The sequence below is a fragment of the Capricornis sumatraensis genome, chromosome 1 (assembly GCF_032405125.1).
Source record: "Capricornis sumatraensis isolate serow.1 chromosome 1, serow.2, whole genome shotgun sequence".
NCBI classification, from domain to species: domain Eukaryota; kingdom Metazoa; phylum Chordata; class Mammalia; order Artiodactyla; family Bovidae; genus Capricornis; species Capricornis sumatraensis.
Window position 1 is genome coordinate 213,027,980 of NC_091069.1, and position 18,872 is coordinate 213,046,851.

The 18,872-nt window shown below is 38.9% G+C and overlaps 1 protein-coding gene across 1 annotated transcript in view; it reads left to right on the plus strand.

The window, feature by feature from the left end:
• Window positions 1-8,229, plus strand: part of KPNA4 (karyopherin subunit alpha 4) — a 60,522-nt gene extending 52,293 nt beyond the window's left edge. The window contains exons 15-17 of the mRNA XM_068986782.1: window positions 2,055-2,217; window positions 4,740-4,834; window positions 6,215-8,229. Of these exons, the coding sequence (XP_068842883.1) occupies window positions 2,055-2,217; window positions 4,740-4,834; window positions 6,215-6,313 (357 nt within the window). The 3' untranslated portion in view covers window positions 6,314-8,229. The remainder of the gene's footprint in view (window positions 1-2,054; window positions 2,218-4,739; window positions 4,835-6,214) is intronic.
• Window positions 8,230-18,872: the final 10,643 nt, after the last annotated feature.

An 18,872-nucleotide genomic window follows, 5' to 3' on the forward strand; every position in this document is an offset into this window, starting at 1 on the left:
TGAACTATGGACGGAGCTTCATGACATTGTACAGGAGACAGGGATCAAGACCATCCCCATGGAAAAGAAATGCGAAAAAGCGAAATGGTTGCCTTACAGATAGTTGTGAAAAGCAAAGGAGAAAAGGAAAGGTATAAGCATCTGAATCCAGAGTTCCAAAGAATAGCAAGGAGAGATAAGAAAGAACAGAATGGGAAAGATTAGAGATTTCTTCAAGAAAATTAGAGATACCAAGGGAACATTTCATGCCAAGATGGGCTCGATAAAGGACAGAAATGGTATGAACCTCACAGAAGCAGAAGATATTAAGAAGAGGTGGCAAGAATACACAGAAGAACTGTACAAAAAAGATCTTCATAACCAAGATATTTACGATGGTGTAATCACTCACCTAGAGCCAGACATCCTGGAATGTGAAGTCAAGTGGGCCTTAGAAAGCATCACTCCGAACAAAGCTAGTGGAGGTGATGGAATTCCTGTTGAGATGTTTCAAATCCTAAAATAATGCTGTGAAAGTGCTGCACTCAATATGCCAGCAAATTTGGAAAACTCAGCAGTGGCCACAGGACTGGAAAAGGTCAGTTTTCATCCCAGTCCCAAAGAAAGGCAATGCCAAAGAATGCTCAAACTACAACACAATTGCAGTCATTTCACATGCTAGTAGTGTAATGCTCAAAATTCTCCAAGCCAGGCTTCAATAGTATAGGAACTGTGAACTTCCAGATGTTCAAGCTGGTTTTAGAAAAGGCACAGGAACCAGAGATCAAATTGCCAACATCCACTGGATCATGGAAAAAGCAAGAGAGTTCCAGAAAAACATCTATTTCTGCTTTATTGACTATGCCAAAGCCTTTGACTGTGTGGATCCCAATAAACTGTGGAAAATTCTGAAAGAGATGGGAATACCAGACCACCTGACCTGCCTCTTGAGAAACCTATATGCAGGTCAGGAAGCAACAGTTAGAACTGGACATGGAACAACAGACTGGTTCCAAATAGGAAAAGCAGTACTTCAAGGCTGTATATTGTCACCCTGCTTATTTATTTAACTTCTATGCAGAGTACATCATGAGAAACACTGGGCTGGAAGAAGCACAAGCTGGAGTGAAGACTGCCGGGAGAAATATCAGTAACTTCAGATATGCAGATGACACCACTCTTATGACAGGAAGCAAAGAGGAACTAAAGAGCCTCTTGATGAAAGTGAAAGAGGAGAGTGAAAAAGTTGGCTTAAAGCTCGACATTCAGAAAACGAAGATCATGGCATCTGGTCCCATCACTTCATGGAAAATCTATGGGAAAACAGTGGAAACAGTGTCAGACTTTATTTTTTGGGGGCTCCAAAATCACTGCAGATGGAGATTGCAGCCATGAAATTAAAAGACCCTTACTCCTTGGAAGGAAAGTTATGACCAACCTAGATAGCCTATTCAAAAGCAGAGACATTACTTTGCCAACAAAGGTCCGTGTAGTCAAGGCTATGGTTTTTCCAGTGGTATGTATGGATGTGACAGTTGGAATGTAAAGAAACCTGAGCACTGAAGAATTGATGCTTTTGAACTGTGGTGTTGGAGAATACTTTTGAGAGTCCCTTGGACTGCAAGGAGATCCAACCAGTCCATTCTAAAGAAGATCAGTCCTGGGTGTTCTTTGGAAGGACTGATGCTAAAGCTGAAACTCCAATACTTCGGCCGTTTCATGCAAAGAGTTGACTCATTGGAAAAGACTCTGATGCTGGGAGGGATTGGGGGTAGGAAAAGGGGACGACTGAGGATGAGATAGCTGGATGGCATCACGGACTCAACGGACGTGAGTCTGAGTGAACTCCAGGAGTTGGTGATGGACAGGGAGGCCTGGCCTGCTGCGATTCATGGGGTCGCAAAGAGTCGGACACGACTGAATGACTGAACTGAACTGAAACTGAACTTAACGTGAGAAATGAAGTCATATTTCCAAATTCAAGATTATAAATCAAAATTTTTCCAGTGAGATAACAGGGTGCACAAATGAAATTCACTGAACATTTATTATATCATGGTGTTTGTCTTCTTCAGGTGGCCTACCTAATCCAACAAAATGTTATCCCACCTTTTTGCAACTTGCTGACTGTAAAAGATGCACAAGTTGTGCAAGTAGTACTCGATGGACTAAGTAATATATTAAAAATGGCTGAAGATGAGGCAGAAACCATAGCCAATCTTATAGAAGAATGTGGAGGTAAGTTTTATTATATGCTGTTATTCCACATTTTAATATTCTTTTTGTAACTACTTTTATTTTCAAATGCAACACTTCTATATTTTTCTGTCTTAGATAATCAAATAATAGAATCAAATAAATACTATATTCTGTATGTACAGTCCTCCTCAGCTTGCTGCATATGCTTAGGTAACTGAATTGCTGCCATATATTGAACAGGCACTGTGCTAAGATACTGGGAAAAGTAGTAAACAAGACACAGTCCTTGCCCTCAAGGCATATAGTCCCATCATGGAGATAAACATGAACTGATTTAATGTGCTGATTATGATTACCCTAATAGAAGTGTGCAACAAAGTGAAATACCTAATCTGTCCTGGAAGAAGTAGGAAGTGACCTGAGCTAGATTTGAGAGATGAATAAGGATTAAGAAAGTGAAAAGGGATGAAAGGTATTCCAGGCAGAGATAACACCATGAGCAAAGTCTGAGGTGTGAAATAGCATTCAGCAAATTATAAGTAGTTCAGTGTTGCTAAATCACAAAGTATGAGGTAGAAACCACCAAAAGATGAGACTGTGGAGTTAGCCATTGATCAGGCCCCTACAGTCTTAGAAGTTTTGTAGCACAGCAGATACTTTTAAGGCAGTGGTTCCCAAATCTGGCAGCATACCAGAACCACCAAGAAGGTACACAACATGCCTTAGCTTTCAGCTCTTAAGATGAACATCTAGACATAACATGGAAGTTTCTGATGTGGGTGTGGAACAAAATATATTATCAACCTAGGTAAGCATAAAAGTAAAGCTGTTTCTGATAGAAGTTGAGAAGTGAAAGGAAAGGTAGCTAAGAATAGGAGAACCAGTATCTTCAACTTATTTAGTAGAATTTGGAGAGTTGAAAATTAATAGGAAGTAAGTGTTTTTAAAGTTACTTAAGTGATAACTTAGGACACAAAATGACAGAACAACCACAAAATTCATAACTATCAAGTTGGGAACAGGAAATGGGAAATACTGTTAGGGAACTAATTAGGAAGTGAGTTCCAGAAAAATTTAAAACTTAAAAAATTTAAAATTTAAAAGGAATAGTTAAAAATTTTTTCCTACTTGTGTATTTTTTCTTTTACGATATTTAATAATTAAAATTTTATTTTGTATATTAATATAAAAATGCAGATCTTGAGCATTGCCTGTTTCACTGGAAGTAAAGCCTAGCTTATAAATTTCCCAAAGGATTCTCTGCTATAGGGTACGACAAGTCACTGGAAGATTTTACCAAGGGAATTGATACATTTAAATGGAGCTTGGATATAAGGGGAATGGAACCCTGGTAGAGACTGGCAGGAAACCACCTAGGAAAGTGTGTAGTGATCACACCACAATAAATGAAGGCAGTGATAACAGAGACAAGGGGGAGATGACAAGATTCAAGAAATGGATAGGATAGGCTTTGAGGTTTTTGAGATTTTGTTATAGAATTGAGGGAAAGGGGAACTTTAATAATTAGTCTTTCTCTCAGATTTCAAACTGTTGTTGATTATCACCTAATTATTACTCCTATTAGGCTTCCCTGGTGGCTCAGTTGGTAAAGAATCCGCCTGCAATGCAGGAGACCACCTGCAGGAGGCAAGGGTTCGATCCTTGGGTCAGGAAGATCTGGAGAAGGGAATGGCAACCCACTCCAGGATTCTTGCCTGGAGAATCCTATGGAAAGAGGAGCCTGGTGGGCCACAGTCCATGGGGTTGCAAGAATCAGACATGACTTAGTGACTAAACCACTACAAAGCAAAACAGTATTCAATTTTTATATCAATAGGTTGTTTACATATTTTGCTTATGATTTAATACGTTTGTTAGTATTTACAGGGAAAATCCTCTTTCCCCTGAAATACTGTTGTTGATCATGATCATTTTTCATTATACTTAATAGCTGTCTTAACATTCATATTTGTTAATCATAAGTACTTAAAAGTTTTTTCTTACATGCTCACTAGAAAAATTTGGCAAATGCTACAAAATAGAAAGAACTTGCTTTTAACTTTTTTTACTTTTCCTGCACGTTTGGGTTTTACTGTTTGTTTGGGGGTGTTTTTGATTTTTTTCTTTAGACGTGGCTCCTGGGATCCTCAGTTTCAACCAGGATTGAAACCAAGCCACATGACAGTGAAAGCCCAGAGTCCTAACTACTACACCACCAGGGATTTCCCAGCTTTTAACAGTGTAATTTTACATACTATTACTCCTTACAAACACTGATGTATGATATAACATTTTCTTCTGAATAGATAGATATCCCATTGCTTAATTTATATGTAGTTAAACACTCAAGTGTTTGGGGTTGTTGTTTTTTGTTTTGGCTCTAGTGTGCCACATGGCATATAGAATTCTTTGTAAATAAAACCTTACTGTGTTTAAGATTCACCTTTAGAATAGATACCCCCAATTGAATTATGTGTTCCCAAGATTATTACAACCTTTTTGCCACTGTGTTGTTGTTGTTTTAATATTATTATTATTTCACTTCATAAAATGTCTTACAGGACTGGAGAAAATTGAACAGCTTCAAAATCATGAAAATGAAGACATCTACAAATTGGCCTATGAGATCATTGATCAGTTCTTCTCTTCAGATGATGTATTTAATAATCTTATCATTTTCTTAGTTTTACTTAATAAGCATAAGTCTGGATGAAATTTAAGCTAGGGCATATATATATGCATTTTAGAGAATAGAATTGAAATAGATACATAATATTTCAGTATTTTAAAGTCCTTTGGGGTATTAAAAAGTAGTGTTACCTCAAATGGCAAAAAAAGATGAGAATTTTCTGACAGTGAATAAATTAGGCTTTATTTTCCCTTGATGTCTCTATAGTTATCATATTTTATATTGCTAATAGCCTGTATGTGTTTATGAACAAAATAGTAAAGCTAGTATATCCTATAATCCATTATGACAGTAATTAGTTAATCTGTATTTGACTGTATTGCCACCATTAATTTTAGTTGATGACCAAAAACAAATATCAAGATAAATAGATACAGTGAAAAAAAATTATCAAGAAATGTAAGTTACTATATAATGTATACTATAGAAGAATGTTTTCAGATTGTCAGTATATAGTAGTTGAAATTAAAGAATTATTTTTAGTATTATCTCTGGGAATGTTAAATCTAAAATTATAGTGATCAGGTGTAGCCAGCAGTAGATTTCTTGATTGATTTTATCAACTTTTTTTTAAAAAATGGAATATTATTAAATATTTTGTTAAGCATATATGGTTTGTAGATTAACTTGACAAGGATAGTACTAAAAAAGAATTAGACTATTTATACCTACAGATTATCAAGCTAAGTCCTAGTTAGAATATAATATTTATTAAAAAGCATACTTTTTTAAAAGTAGCTTTTATCATGTATTAAAGTTGGATATTTTCAGAAGTCCTAATTGATAATTAGGTATACACAAAGCCTTAATGATTTTTAATACTGTAACATGTAAGTCTTGCTTACTCTGTTACATTGTGAAAAAAAAAAGATGATGTGCCTCTTTATAGGAACTATACCATAGGCACCTAATTTCGTGGTATTTCAACCATTAGATATAAAGCATATAGAAAGAATATCAGTTATCCATTTTCATTGGGCTATTATGTTACACTTTAAGCTCAAAAGTTGTCTCCAGTTGCTGTTAAAATATTAACCGAAGAATACATTTAGCCTCCAAAAGTGGTAGCATTAGAATGAGTATACTCTCTGAATTTGAGACATAGTACCATCTCCAGTCATCATTCTTCAGAAGATATCCATTTTGCATATTCTCTTCAGTTTCTTCCCTTTTGGCATCCCTTACAAAAAAAACCTTTATGAAGTGTTTTCAGGGTTCTCAAGGGATGGTAGGACTGTGTTGGCCACCCATAATCTCTCATACTTTTTAAATGGAAGTGTTAACTACAATTCTATGTTTTATTATTTTAAACTAACCATCACCTTCTTTTTTCCCCCTCCCCCGTAGATTGATGAAGATCCTAGCCTTGTTCCAGAGGCAATACAAGGTGGAACATTTGGTTTCAATTCATCTGCCAATGTACCAACAGAAGGGTTCCAGTTTTAGAAAGATGTTGTGGAAGTTAGGTACAATGCAGCACTGGGATATATATATATATATACATATATATAAAAAGGTTTGATCCATCAAGCTTGGCTCATGGGATCTGCTGCTGCATTAAATCGGGAAAGAAAATGTGAAGATTTCATTTGGAATCACAGAAAATGCCCAAATGAGGTCAAGATGGCGAGTGGGTGCGAGTGAGAATGAGTGGCAAAATGTAATGAAAACTCTACATGGATGCTTATTTAGGTTGTTCAAAGTAAAAAGGGCTACAGGTCACAGATCTTCAGTGCCTGAGAAGGAACATTGACTTTGTATCAATTGAGGGGAAAGTGCAGTACTGTCATCTTCAAGCCTTGTAAGCATAAAAGAGAATAGAATGCCCATAAAAGTCAAAGGAAAACGAGCCCAGGCCTTGCTATGAAGCAGTGTGTGAGTGGACAGTGTTGAATGAATGTCTGGCTCAGTGATGGAGAGCCAGGTTCATCTTTTCAAATCTAGGGCTCTTCATTCATGAAGCAGACTCCTAGTCCTGGAGTGACTGTGTACGAGAGTATGGTTGTGGTGCTGTATGTGAACGCATGCAAGCTTGATTTGCCTTCAGGGGGCTGATAACAAACCTAGTAAAATCATCAGAGTGAGATCATAAGTGTTACTGTACACTGGACATGAAAACAAAGACCAGTTCAGCAGCAGACATTGGTGTACTCTGCAGCCTGTGTTTTCTATTTCCCTTCCTCCCTGTTCCCACCCCCTCCTTTTTTTTTTTTTTAGGTTTTTTTTTTTTTTTTGTGGGAGTTTTTTGTTTTGTTTTTAGTTTTTATTTACTTTACCTAGTATGGCTTTTTAGTTGCTTCTCAAGTCAGAAAACTTTCAGGAAGGTTTCCCTGTGCATTTGCACCAGATGAATGTTTGATGCTATGAAAAGCTTTCCATATCATCAAAACTAATTTGTGTAGATTTTTGCATGAAAAAAAAATCATAAATTTCCCTCCAAATAGACTGTGTTGCAGTACACAAGTTGCCATAATAGTATAAAACAGTAAAATGTGCTTTTAAAAGCCATCCTTTTCATTTTCAGAGATAACATAAAGATCTTTGCATGAGGTAAATCTACAGCCTAGTTCATTTTTAGATTTTGTTGAGTCCTGTAAAGAAGAAGAAGAAAAAAGTTTCAGTTGTGGTAGAATACCGTGCTGTGTTTAAATGTTACTTGTTTTCAAACTTTGTTTTCTATGAAAATGATATGGAAACTTCTAAAATGGAATTTGGTGCATATGTACTGCTGAATAAAGACCGATGAAGAGGTTTGAGTAGATGTACAAATCAAGTAATGGTTTGAACACCTTTAATAATATGCCTAATCTGTTCAATTGTTTTAGAATCTTTTTATCTTAGATGTAGGCAGCCATGAACAATCTATTTTGAGCCACTTTAGGGAGAAAACTTTGTATTTTTAAAACTTGCATAAAAGTTATGCAAGTGGTTTTTATAAATTGGAATAATACCTCAGTTTTGAGGTTATGCACACTAAATTAAATGTGACATAAATTAATTTGTACAAAAAGAACTCTTTATAAGGTGGCTCATTGTAGGAAATCCTGTGCCTTCCCCTTTGAGCACAAGTGTTGCATGAACAACAGTTTGCTATAAGAAACATACCAGATTAGCCACCATTAGCATCTATATCTACTTTGTGTTTAAAAATCAACTGGTAATTCTGAAACACTGTAGAATGGATAAAAATTATTTTGTGATCATAACTCTTTGTTGAACTAGAGTATTTTTGCAGCATTCCTTGTCATCAGAAACATGGTTAAAGTTTAAAACTAGAAGCAGCAGAAAACTAGCTTGTAAAATTTATCCAAGTAGAGTGCAGGCTAGGCTATCTTGGGGAAATAAACATTAAAACTCAAAGCAATGTTTTACATGGGGCATGTGTGTGTGCTGTGTGGATTTTTTATATATATTAATGTAAAGTTAGAGTACAACTCAGTGGCTTGTGTTTGCTTGTCTTTCATAAGCTTTTAACATTGACCCAGCATTACAAAAGAAATTTCTTAAATTTTTTAATTTCAGTATAGACATGTTAATATTCCAACTGACTGAATTTGTTCAGCTGATGCCATCTGTGCTTCTGCTTCTTCCCTGTCCAAACCAAGATTCTGACCTTCTTTCACTCCTTCAGCAAAGTGGACCGAGAGACACCTGAGATATATTTTAAGTGTTTCTATAACTTCAGCATATGGCTGCAAATGATAGAGTGCACACAAAGTATGATTTTACAAATGGCATAAGTTACTAGAACATAAACATAACAGTGCTCTGCATAATTCTTGTTTCTTAGTGTACAAAAACCTGGTTAAAATTAAGCCAGTGAGGTTATAATAGGCCAAATGATTTTATAGAGTAATTTTCTTAGGAGTGCAGGACTCATATCAGCTTGATTAGTCAAGGCCTGCAGAAGAAGCTGATCTCAGAGAAGAACCTAAGCTGTCTTTTAAAGGGGCTCACCTGATTAAATCAGGCCTACCCTTTATTATCTCCCTTTTAATTGACCCAAAGCCAAACTGATGAGTACATTATTATACCTGCACTATCCCTTCCTCTTTACCCTATGCGTGCATACTAAGTTGCCTCCAACTCTTTGTGACCCTGTAGGCTATAGCCCACCAGGCTCCTCTGTCCGGGCATGAATACTGCAGTAGGTTGCCATGCCCTCCTCCAGGGGATCTTCCTGATGCAGGGGTCAAACCCACATCTCAAGTGTTTTGCATTGGCAGGTGGATTCTTTACCACCAGTGCCACCTGGGAAGCCTACTCTTTGGCCTAGTCACAGAGTGATATCCATCATGCTCAAATAATCCTGTCAACACTTGAATAAATGGAATTATAAAGGGTATGTATTATCAGGGAATCTTGAAAGCCACCTTAAGAGTTCCTGTACCGCAAAGAAATACTAGCATTTAGAGCTGGAGCAATTTAGACGTGATCACCTAACATATCACAAGCTTATTTTTGAATGAAGGTCCCCTGTGAGAATCTAATGAACACTGCCCCAGCTTCCTTCCAAAATGCATATACATATAGTTGGGAGCTCAGTGGGAGTCTGAATTTCAGGATATGAACTGTCCAAGTCCTCCCTTTCAGATGATAGAGTTGCCAAGAGGTGACTTGACCAAGGTCACAACAGCTACTAAGGGCTAGATAAGACTCAGAACTCAACTCATACAATAGGGGGCTATGCTTTCAATTACTGCTGTGTGAGCCAATGCAAAAAAGCATTTATGCAGCATTTCCTATTGTAGTTTGATAAATGACTAACACTAATTCTTACAGAAGCTTATCTGTGAGTTTTGAAATTACAGTTGACGCTTGAACACCATGGACTTGGCAGGCCCACTTAATATGCCTTTTTTCCCCACTAAAAATATACTACAAGGTCAACTGTACTTGAAATCAGCTGTCTCTAGATTACTTGTAATACCTAATACAGTATAGCTGCTATGTAAATAATTGTTAAGTACAATGTAAATACTATGTAGCTAATCCCTTAAAATACAGCTGGGGTTAGGGCCACTGGCCCTCATCGATGGTTTTGCATCCAAGGATTCATATAAACAGGCCAATTTAGCTTGAACTAGAGAAGTTACCAGTTGTGAACTCCTGAGGCCTAATGGGTTATTTATCTCTTACACATGACATTTTAAACATTTAAGGAGAAAATGGTTTTTCTTTTTAGCAGACACATTAATGAAGTGTATGCTTTTTAAAAATATAAAGAGTAATGAAATTTATATGCCTTTAAATAAAATCAAAGTGCACATTCATAGTCTTACTGTATTCAGTTAATTCCTAAATTAAGGTGAAAAGATTTATAAAGCCTATATTCTGGTGTGATCAGAAGCAACTGAACTGTAGTGTCACAGTGAATATTAACTATCATATCAATAATTACAGGAAGGTAGGTTTAATGTTTTTTCTGTAAGACAACCTCCAGTACCATTTAATTTGAACATGTCTTCTAAATGCAGGTTCTTTAAGTTACGAGTTTGGTTCAGGATGTCCATGTCAGGATGTACTGTGTAAAGTTGATTTGACAGCTGCTACTTTGTGTGTAAGGGCAGATGCTGCCCTGAAGATGCTTTCAGATTCACCTCTTACCAGAGACCTACACTCCTATATGTTGTCCCAATTTCTGCCTTCTCCACAAATTTTGCATCTTTGCAGCTCTAAATATGCTGCTTGCTCCAGGTTACTTAGTTTTTCCAAGCTGTCAATTCTTCCAAGTTTATTCTTCATGAAGAAAAACTTTTATAACCTTTTCATTTCTGTTATTCAAGCATGAATCCTGCTTTCCCTGACCATATCTTCTGATTTGTATAGCTCATGGATTCCTTGTTACTCTGTGACCTTTCCGAAGATTTCCTCATCTAGTTTTGCTCTTGTAACAACTGATAATCTGCTTAAATCTACATTCTGTTTGTTGCACTCAGTCTCCAGTTACCTGCCTTCCAGATCATTCCTTCAGTGTCCCGTCTTTTCTAGTCCTTGGATTTTTGAGCTTTCCAAGCCATCTTTCCCCCGTACTTTGTACATGGTTACCTTTTGATTGATGTTATAATTGGCTATTATAATGCTAATATCCAAACACTTGGACTCAGGAGGGTATTTCTCTTACCTCAAAAAGGGAGACTTCCTGGGGGTTCAGTTCAGTCCCTGATTAGGACTCAGCTTCCATTGCAGGGAGCACAGATTTGAACTCTGGTCAGATAACTAAGATCCCACATACTACACAGCCAGAAAAAATCATTCGGAGTCATAATTGGATTTGGGAAGGAGTCGACACAGTGGTGGTCTCTGCTGCCTTACTCCGTACTTGTTATTTCTTAGGGGTTGTCCCCCTGTTCAACTCATTAGCAGAGAATTTATCCGTAATATGTTATGGGTATTTTCTACTTCCAACCACTTCCGTTTGTACTTCCCAGTGTGCTCCCTCCATAAACAAATTATACTCTGTCTCAAATCTAGTAGCTCCCAGTGTGGTCTACAAGATCCCCCACCTGTGTGTGTATAACTGGTACAGAGAAACTGGTTTTCGCCTTTTTTTTTCTTTGAACCTTTTTAACAGGATGGTCATAGGAAAGCTGTTAAAGAGCTCCTATTAAAATACCTAAATGGTAACTTTGCTCTGATCTGAGTCCGCTAGTGATCAGAGGTGCTGAAAGAGGACTGAAAAGTTTCTGTTTCCCCCTCAGCTCTCTTCCCGTACAACTTTGTGCAGTTCTCCCCAGCTACAGAGAGTAAGGAAAGCTCGAAGTAGCAGATAAGGAAGTGTCTTGTTTGGATCCCTATATTCCCAACCACCTTATATGTTAACATTCAGATGCCTGTCTCCTTCCGGAAGCCAAACACATCCCATACTGTCTACTACCCTTGCCATCCCCATCAACGCTCACTTGACAGTGTGTGTTTCATACTACGGTAATGTTTCCGTCTGTAGAGTCGGTTCCACTAAATTGTAAGCTCTTTAAGGGCAAAGTCAACAAGTAAAGCTCTGTAAATCCCATGAGAGTGACATGAGTTCTGTGGGCACTCAATAAAGGTTTGCGACTACAATGCAACCTCTCACCTGAACTGATTATGGTGACTATTTCTAAAATGCTTCAATTTGGAAATGTCCAGTTTGCCTCATTGCATCTAAATTTTAGAATGTTTTCTATAGGAAGAGATACTTCATTCCTTGCCAGATGAATGCTCATTACTTCCTTTTCATCACTTTTGATCATTTACGAATGTCAGATCTGGATATCTGACGCTCGCAGGATATTGCAATGCATCCTCATGTGTCTTTAAAATGCCAGCTCTGCATACTGTAAAGCAGGGGGTGACCTAGTATCTAATACTATTGATGCAATTAATTTTTGAAATGTCATTTATTGAAATATTTTTGCATCCTAATAGTGTTTTTACAAAGTAGCCAAACCATAAAGGTAAGTGATTACTGTCTTAGTCTATAGTATGAAATCAGAATGCTTTTTGGTTATTGATATTGCAGTGTTCTTTACATAATAAGCTTTCTTATACCCGACTAGCAATTACACAAATTTTTGGATGCTAAAAATAATGAGGGACAAGCACAAGAACTCTCAGTTTTATGTAGTCCTGATCTAAACAGTTGGATAATCACCATGGTATTCTTTTTTTTTTTTTTTTTTCCTGGTCGGTATCCCAGAGGCCTTAAGAACAAATACATATAGTGGCCCCTTTGACAGAGTCTTTGGCTTTAAATCCTTGCTTTGCCACTTAACTCCTGTGGAACCTTGTAAAATTATTTTATGTGTTTCCTAGTTGTTCATCTGAAAAAATGGAAAATGTAATAATACCTACCCTAATGGGTTACTTTGTGGCTTAAATGAGTTAATTCACGTAAAACACTCAGAATAATCGTGTAAATAATAACAGCAGCAGGAGAAATTCCCTTTAGCTTCTGCTGAAGATAAAAGCAGAACCCTAATTCTTTACATTTGACAAATACCTGAGAACCCACTTTGGGCTAGGCATTAAATCAGGAGTTAGGGATACGAAGTCAATTAAAATGTATACTTGTTCTCAGTTTACTGAGGAAGAGGCACTCATAAATGGAAAAACCAAAACTGCGGTAACAGGTGTGCATCATATTACCTTTGGTAAACCCCACAGTTTGGGGACTACATCAGTTTTTGATGGAGCATACAAAAAAAAATTCCTGTCTCTTAAATTCATTATTTCCAACTTCAGACTTTATTTGGCTATTCAGGCTTTTTTTTTTTTTTCCCCAACAGCCCCCCCCCCCCTCCACACACACACACTGGTTTTCTCTCATTCTTAGTAGGTTACCTTTCCTATTTTAGGGGTGGGTAGGTGACAAGAGAAACTATGAAAGAACCTTCCTCACCCTACTTCTAAACCTAACAGATTACTCACCCACTCCATCCTCTGTTAGAGGAGGTAGGTTATCTTTCCTCATAAATAGGCCGTCCTGTTGTCTTCAGTCCTATCTCCTGCTGCTTCTCAGGAGCCTCATGCTATGAATCACCACTCTTTTCTCCTTTGTATTCAACTATTGCCCTTCAGAGTGATCCTTCTTATTAACATTTGAACATGCAACAAATATTTCCCAACCTAAAAATGGGAGTGCAGCCCTCCCTCCCTTTCCAGTTCCTACCGCACCCTCCCCTTACCATCACAGCAAAAATTCTTTTAAGAAGTTTGCTCCATCTAATTGCTCAAGCCTCATTCTCGGCCCATTAGTCTCCTTTGCCCTCGTCACCCCATAGAGCCCTTGACATGATGCCTAAATCACCAGTTTTTGTCTTTGACTCCCAGAAAAATTAGACTCGACCGCTCCCATCTATCAATCACAGCCCTTTTCCTCGGCCACTGCTACCTCCTTCTCTCATCTCTCCCCTGCCCCTCAAACTCCCACCCAGCATTTTGTCTCCTTTCTAGCACTTATTTCCTTTTCATTAAGTGTTTAAGAGGTTTAACTCTCAACCCAGGGTCCTCTCACACCAGTCTCCTTTAATCCGTGCAAGGATACGATAGTCACACCACTTAGATGCCTGAAAAAGCAACCACAACTCAAACTTGTCCAACACTAAGCCTTGTGCTCTTCCTCTCCTACCCCCAAGTGTGTCCTCTTGGATTGTTCCCTATCTCAGTGAGTGTCAGCTCCCCTGAGTTCTAAATGACTCTTGGCATCCTTTCACTTATCTCCATTTCTACCTCAGTCCAGCCATCATCTCTTTTCTTGAACCATTGTAAGTATATTAAAATGATCTGCCTTGACCACTCTGGCTCCCTTTCAGTTTGATCTCTGCATTAAAGCCAAAACGTGGGTTCAATCCCTGGGTGGAGAAGATTCCATGGAGGAGGGGATGGCAACCCAACTCCAGTATTCTTGCCTGGAGAATCCCATGGACAGAGGAGCCTGGTGGGTTACATTTCATGGGGTCGCAGTCAGACACAACTGAAGTGGCTTAGCACGCATGCACATACTCTAAAAATCAAATCTGTGTGCGCCAGTGTTGTTACTTAGAACACTTCATATCTTCTCATTGCTTTTAGAATAAAAACCAACATTCTTTTTTCTTGGAGATTTTAATCATGCACAAAATAGAGTAAGATAAATCCTTAAGTGCCCATCACCCAATTTCAGCCGTCACCAACACATGGTCAATCTTTTTTTTTTTTTTCTTCTTGCTGCACCTTGGGGATCTTAGTTCCCCAACCAGGGATCAAACCCACACCCCCTGCAATGGAAGTGCAGAGTCCAAACCACTGGACTGCCAGGAAAGTCTGATACATGATCAATCTTGTTTCCTCTCTGACCCACCCACATTTCTTATCTCACTAGTATTATTTTGAAGCAAATCCTAGGTGTTATGTATCTCCAAAAAATTAAGAACTTTAAATTCAAATCTTTAAAAAATTAGCATTTAATAGCAAGTATCTAATCCATGTTCAAATGTCATAGTCTTAACCAAAATCTTTAACATGGCCATAGCCTTTCATTTTCTGGCCCCTGCCTGCTTCTGTAGCTGTTTTTTCACTCACACCACTCTTTGTGCTTTGACTGCACTGGCTTTTTAGCTTCTCTCATGAGGCCTTTGATTTTGTTTGCTTTGCTGGAATATCACCTTCCCATTTCTTTGTTATCCCTCAGCTTGAGCATCACATTCTAAGGGACACCTGCACTTACTACCCAACTTAAAATTTCTTTATTCACATACAACTCCATTCCTCTTCTTTGGAACACCTTCAAGTTCACAAGACTAACACAGGAACCATATAGCACATCACCTAGAACCCTGGGGAAACAGTCTTGGAGGACACAAACAAAACCTTGTGTGCACCAGGAGAAAGAAGTGACCCCACAAGATACTGAGCCAGACTTGCTTGCGAGTGTCCAGGAGTCTCCAGTGGAGGTGTGGGTTGACAGTGGGCTGCCGTGAGGTCAGGGGCACTGAATACAACCGTGTTGGCATAAGTCCTTTTCAAGGAGGTCGATACTGCGGCCATTACCCCTACTGTCATTTGGCCTGAGGCCAAACAACAGAGAGGCAACATAGCCCCACCAATCAACAGAAAATTGGATTAAATATTTACTGAGCATTGCCCCTCCCTCCACATCAGAACAAGACCCAGATTCCCCCACAGCCAATCCCTCCCATCAGGAAGCTTCCACAAGCCTCTTAGCCTTATCTGTAAGAGGGCAGACAGAATGAAAACCACAATCACAGAAAACTAACAAAACTGATCACATGGAGCATAGCCTTTTCTAATTCAATGAAACTATGAGTCATGCTGTGTAGGGCCACCCAAGACAGATGAGTCATGATGGGGAGTTCTAACAAAACGTGGTCCACTGGAGAAGGGAATGGAAAACCACTTCAGTATTGTTGCCTTGAGAACATCATGAACAGCTTGAAAAGGCAAAATGATATGACACTGAAAGATGAACTCCCCAGGTCGGTAGGTGCCCAATATGCTACTGGAAAAGAGTGAAGAAATAACTCCAGAAAGAATGAATAGATGGAGCCAAAGCAAAAAAAAACACAAAACACCCAGTTGTGGATGTGACTGGTGATAGTAGTAAAGTCTGATGTTGTAAAGAGCAATATTGCATAGGAACCTGGAGTGTTAGGTCCGTGAATCAAGGCAGATTGGAAGTGGTCAAGTGACTGCAGCCATGAAATTAAAAGACGCTTACTCCTTGGAAGAAAAGTTATGACCAACCTAACAGCATATTGAAAAGCAGAGATATTACTTTGCCAACAAAGGTCCATCTAGTCAAGGCTATGGTTTTTCCAGTAGTCATGTATGGATGTGAGAGTTGGACTGTGAAGAAAGCTGAGCGCCGAAGAGTGGATGCTTTTGAAATGTGTTGGAGAAGACTCTTGAGAGTCCCTTGGACCGCAAAGAGATCCAACTAGTCCATTCTGAAGGAGATCAGCCCTGGGATTTCTTTGGAAGGAATGATGCGAAAGCTGAAACTCCAGTACTTTGGCCACCTCATGTGAAGAGTTGACTCATTGGAAAAGACTCATGCTGGGAGGGATTGGGTGCAGGAGGAGAAGGGGACGACAGAGAATGAGATGGCTGGATGGCATCACGGACTCGATGGATGTGAGTCTGAGTGAACTCCGGGAGTTGGTGATGGACAGGGAGACCTGGCATGCTGCGATTCATGGGGTCGCAGAGAGTCAGACAAGACTGAGCGACAGAATTGAACTGAACTGAACTGAAACAGGAGATGGCAAGAGTGAGCATCGACATTTTAGGTATAGGTGAACTAAAATGGACTGAAATGGGTGAATTTCACTCAGATGACCATTTTATCTACTACTGTGGGCAAGAATCCCATAGAAGAAATGGAGCAGCCCTCATAGTCAACAACAGTCCAAAATGCAGTACTTAGGTGCAATGTCAAAAATGACAGAATGATCTCTGTTCATTTCCAATGCAAGCCATTCAATATCACAATAATCCAAGTCTATGCCCTAACCACTAATGCCAAAGAAGCTGAAGTTTAATGGTTCTATGAAGACCTACAAGACCTAGAACTAACACCAAAATATATATATATTATATATATATATATGTTATATATATATAATTTTCATCATAAGCAACTGGATGCGAAAGTAGGAAGTCAAGAAATACTTGGAGTAATAGGCAAGTTTGGCTTGGAGTACAAAATGAGGCAGGGCAAAGGCTTAGAATTTTACCAAGGGAATACACTGGTCATAGCAAACACCCACTTCCAAAAACACAAGAGATGACTCCACATGTGTACATCACTAGATGGTCAATACTGCAATCAGATTGACTATATTCTTTGCAGCCAAAGATGGAGAAGCTCCATACAGTCGGCAAAAACAAGACTGGGTTCTGCTGTGGCTCAGATCAGTTCAGTTCAGTTCAGTCACTCAATCATGTCTGACTCTGCGACCCCATGAATTGCAGCACGCCAGGCCTCCCTGTTCATCACCAACTCCTGGAGTTCACTCAGACGCACGTCCATTGAGTCCGTGATGCCATCCAGCCATCTCATCCTCTGTCGTCCCCTTTTCCTCCTGCCCCCAATCCCCCCCAGCATCAGAGTCTTTTCCAATGAGTCAACTCTTCACATGAGGTGGCCAAAGTACTGGAGTTTCAGCTTTAGCATCATTCCTTCCAAAGAAATCCCAGGGTTGATCTCCTTCAGAATGGACTGGTTGGATCTCCTTGCAGTCCAAGGGACTCTCAAGAGTCTTCTCCAACACCACAGTTCAAAAGCATCAATTCTTCGGCGCTCAGCCTTCTTCACAGTCCAACTCTCACATCCATACATGACCACAGGAAAAACCATAGCTTTGACTAGACAGACCTTATTCGGCAAAGTAATGTCTCTGCTTTTGAATATACTGTCTAGGTTGGTCATAACTTTTCTTCCAAGGAGTAAGTGTCTTTTAATTTCATGGCTGCAATCACCATCTGCAGTGATTTTGGAGCCCCCAAAAATAAAGTCTGACACTGTTTCCCCTGTTTCCCCATCTATTTCCCATGAAGTGATGGGGCAGGATGCCATGATCTTCGTTTTCTGAATGTTGAGCTTTAAGCCAACTTTTTCGCTCTCCTCTTTCACACCTTATTGCAAAATTCAGACTCAAACTGAAGAAAGTAGGGAAAACCACTGGATCATTCAGGTATGACATAAGTCAAATCCCTTATGATTACACAGTGGAGGTGACAAATAGATTCAAGAGATTAGATCTGATAGAGTGCCTGAAAAACTATTGATGGAGGTTCATAACACTACAGGAGGCAGTGATCAAAACCATCTCCAAGAAAAAGAAATGTAAAAAAGGCAAAATGGTTGTCTGAGGAGGCCTTACAAATAGCTGAGAAAAGAAGAGGAGTGAAAGGCAAAGGAGAAAAAGAAAGATATATCTGAAGGCAGAGTTCCAACAAATGACAAGGAGAGATAAGTAAGCCTACCTAAATGATCAATGCAAAGAAATAGAGGAAACAATAGAATGGGAAAGACTAGAGATCTCCTCAAGAAAAGAGAGATACTAAGGGAATATTTCATGCAAAGATGAACACAGTAAAGGGCAGAAATGGTATGGACCTAACAGAAGCAGAAGATATTAAGAAGAGGTGGCAAGAATACACAGAAGAACTCTACAAAAAATATCTTAATGACTCAGATAACCATGATAGTGTGATCATTCACCTAGAGCCAGACATTCTGGAATGCAAAGTCAAGTGGGCCTTAGGAAGCATCACTGAGCAAAGCTTTTGGAGGTGATGGAATTTCAGCTGAGCTATTTAAAATCCTAAAAGATGATGCTATGAAAGTGTTACACTCAATATGCCAGCAAATTTGGAAAACTCAGCAGTGGCCACAGGACTGGAAAATGTCAGTTTTCATTCCAATCCCAAAGAAAGGCAATACCAAAGAATGCTCAAACTACCGCACAATGGCACTCATCTCACGCACTAGTAAAGCAATGCTCAAAATTTTCCAAGCTAG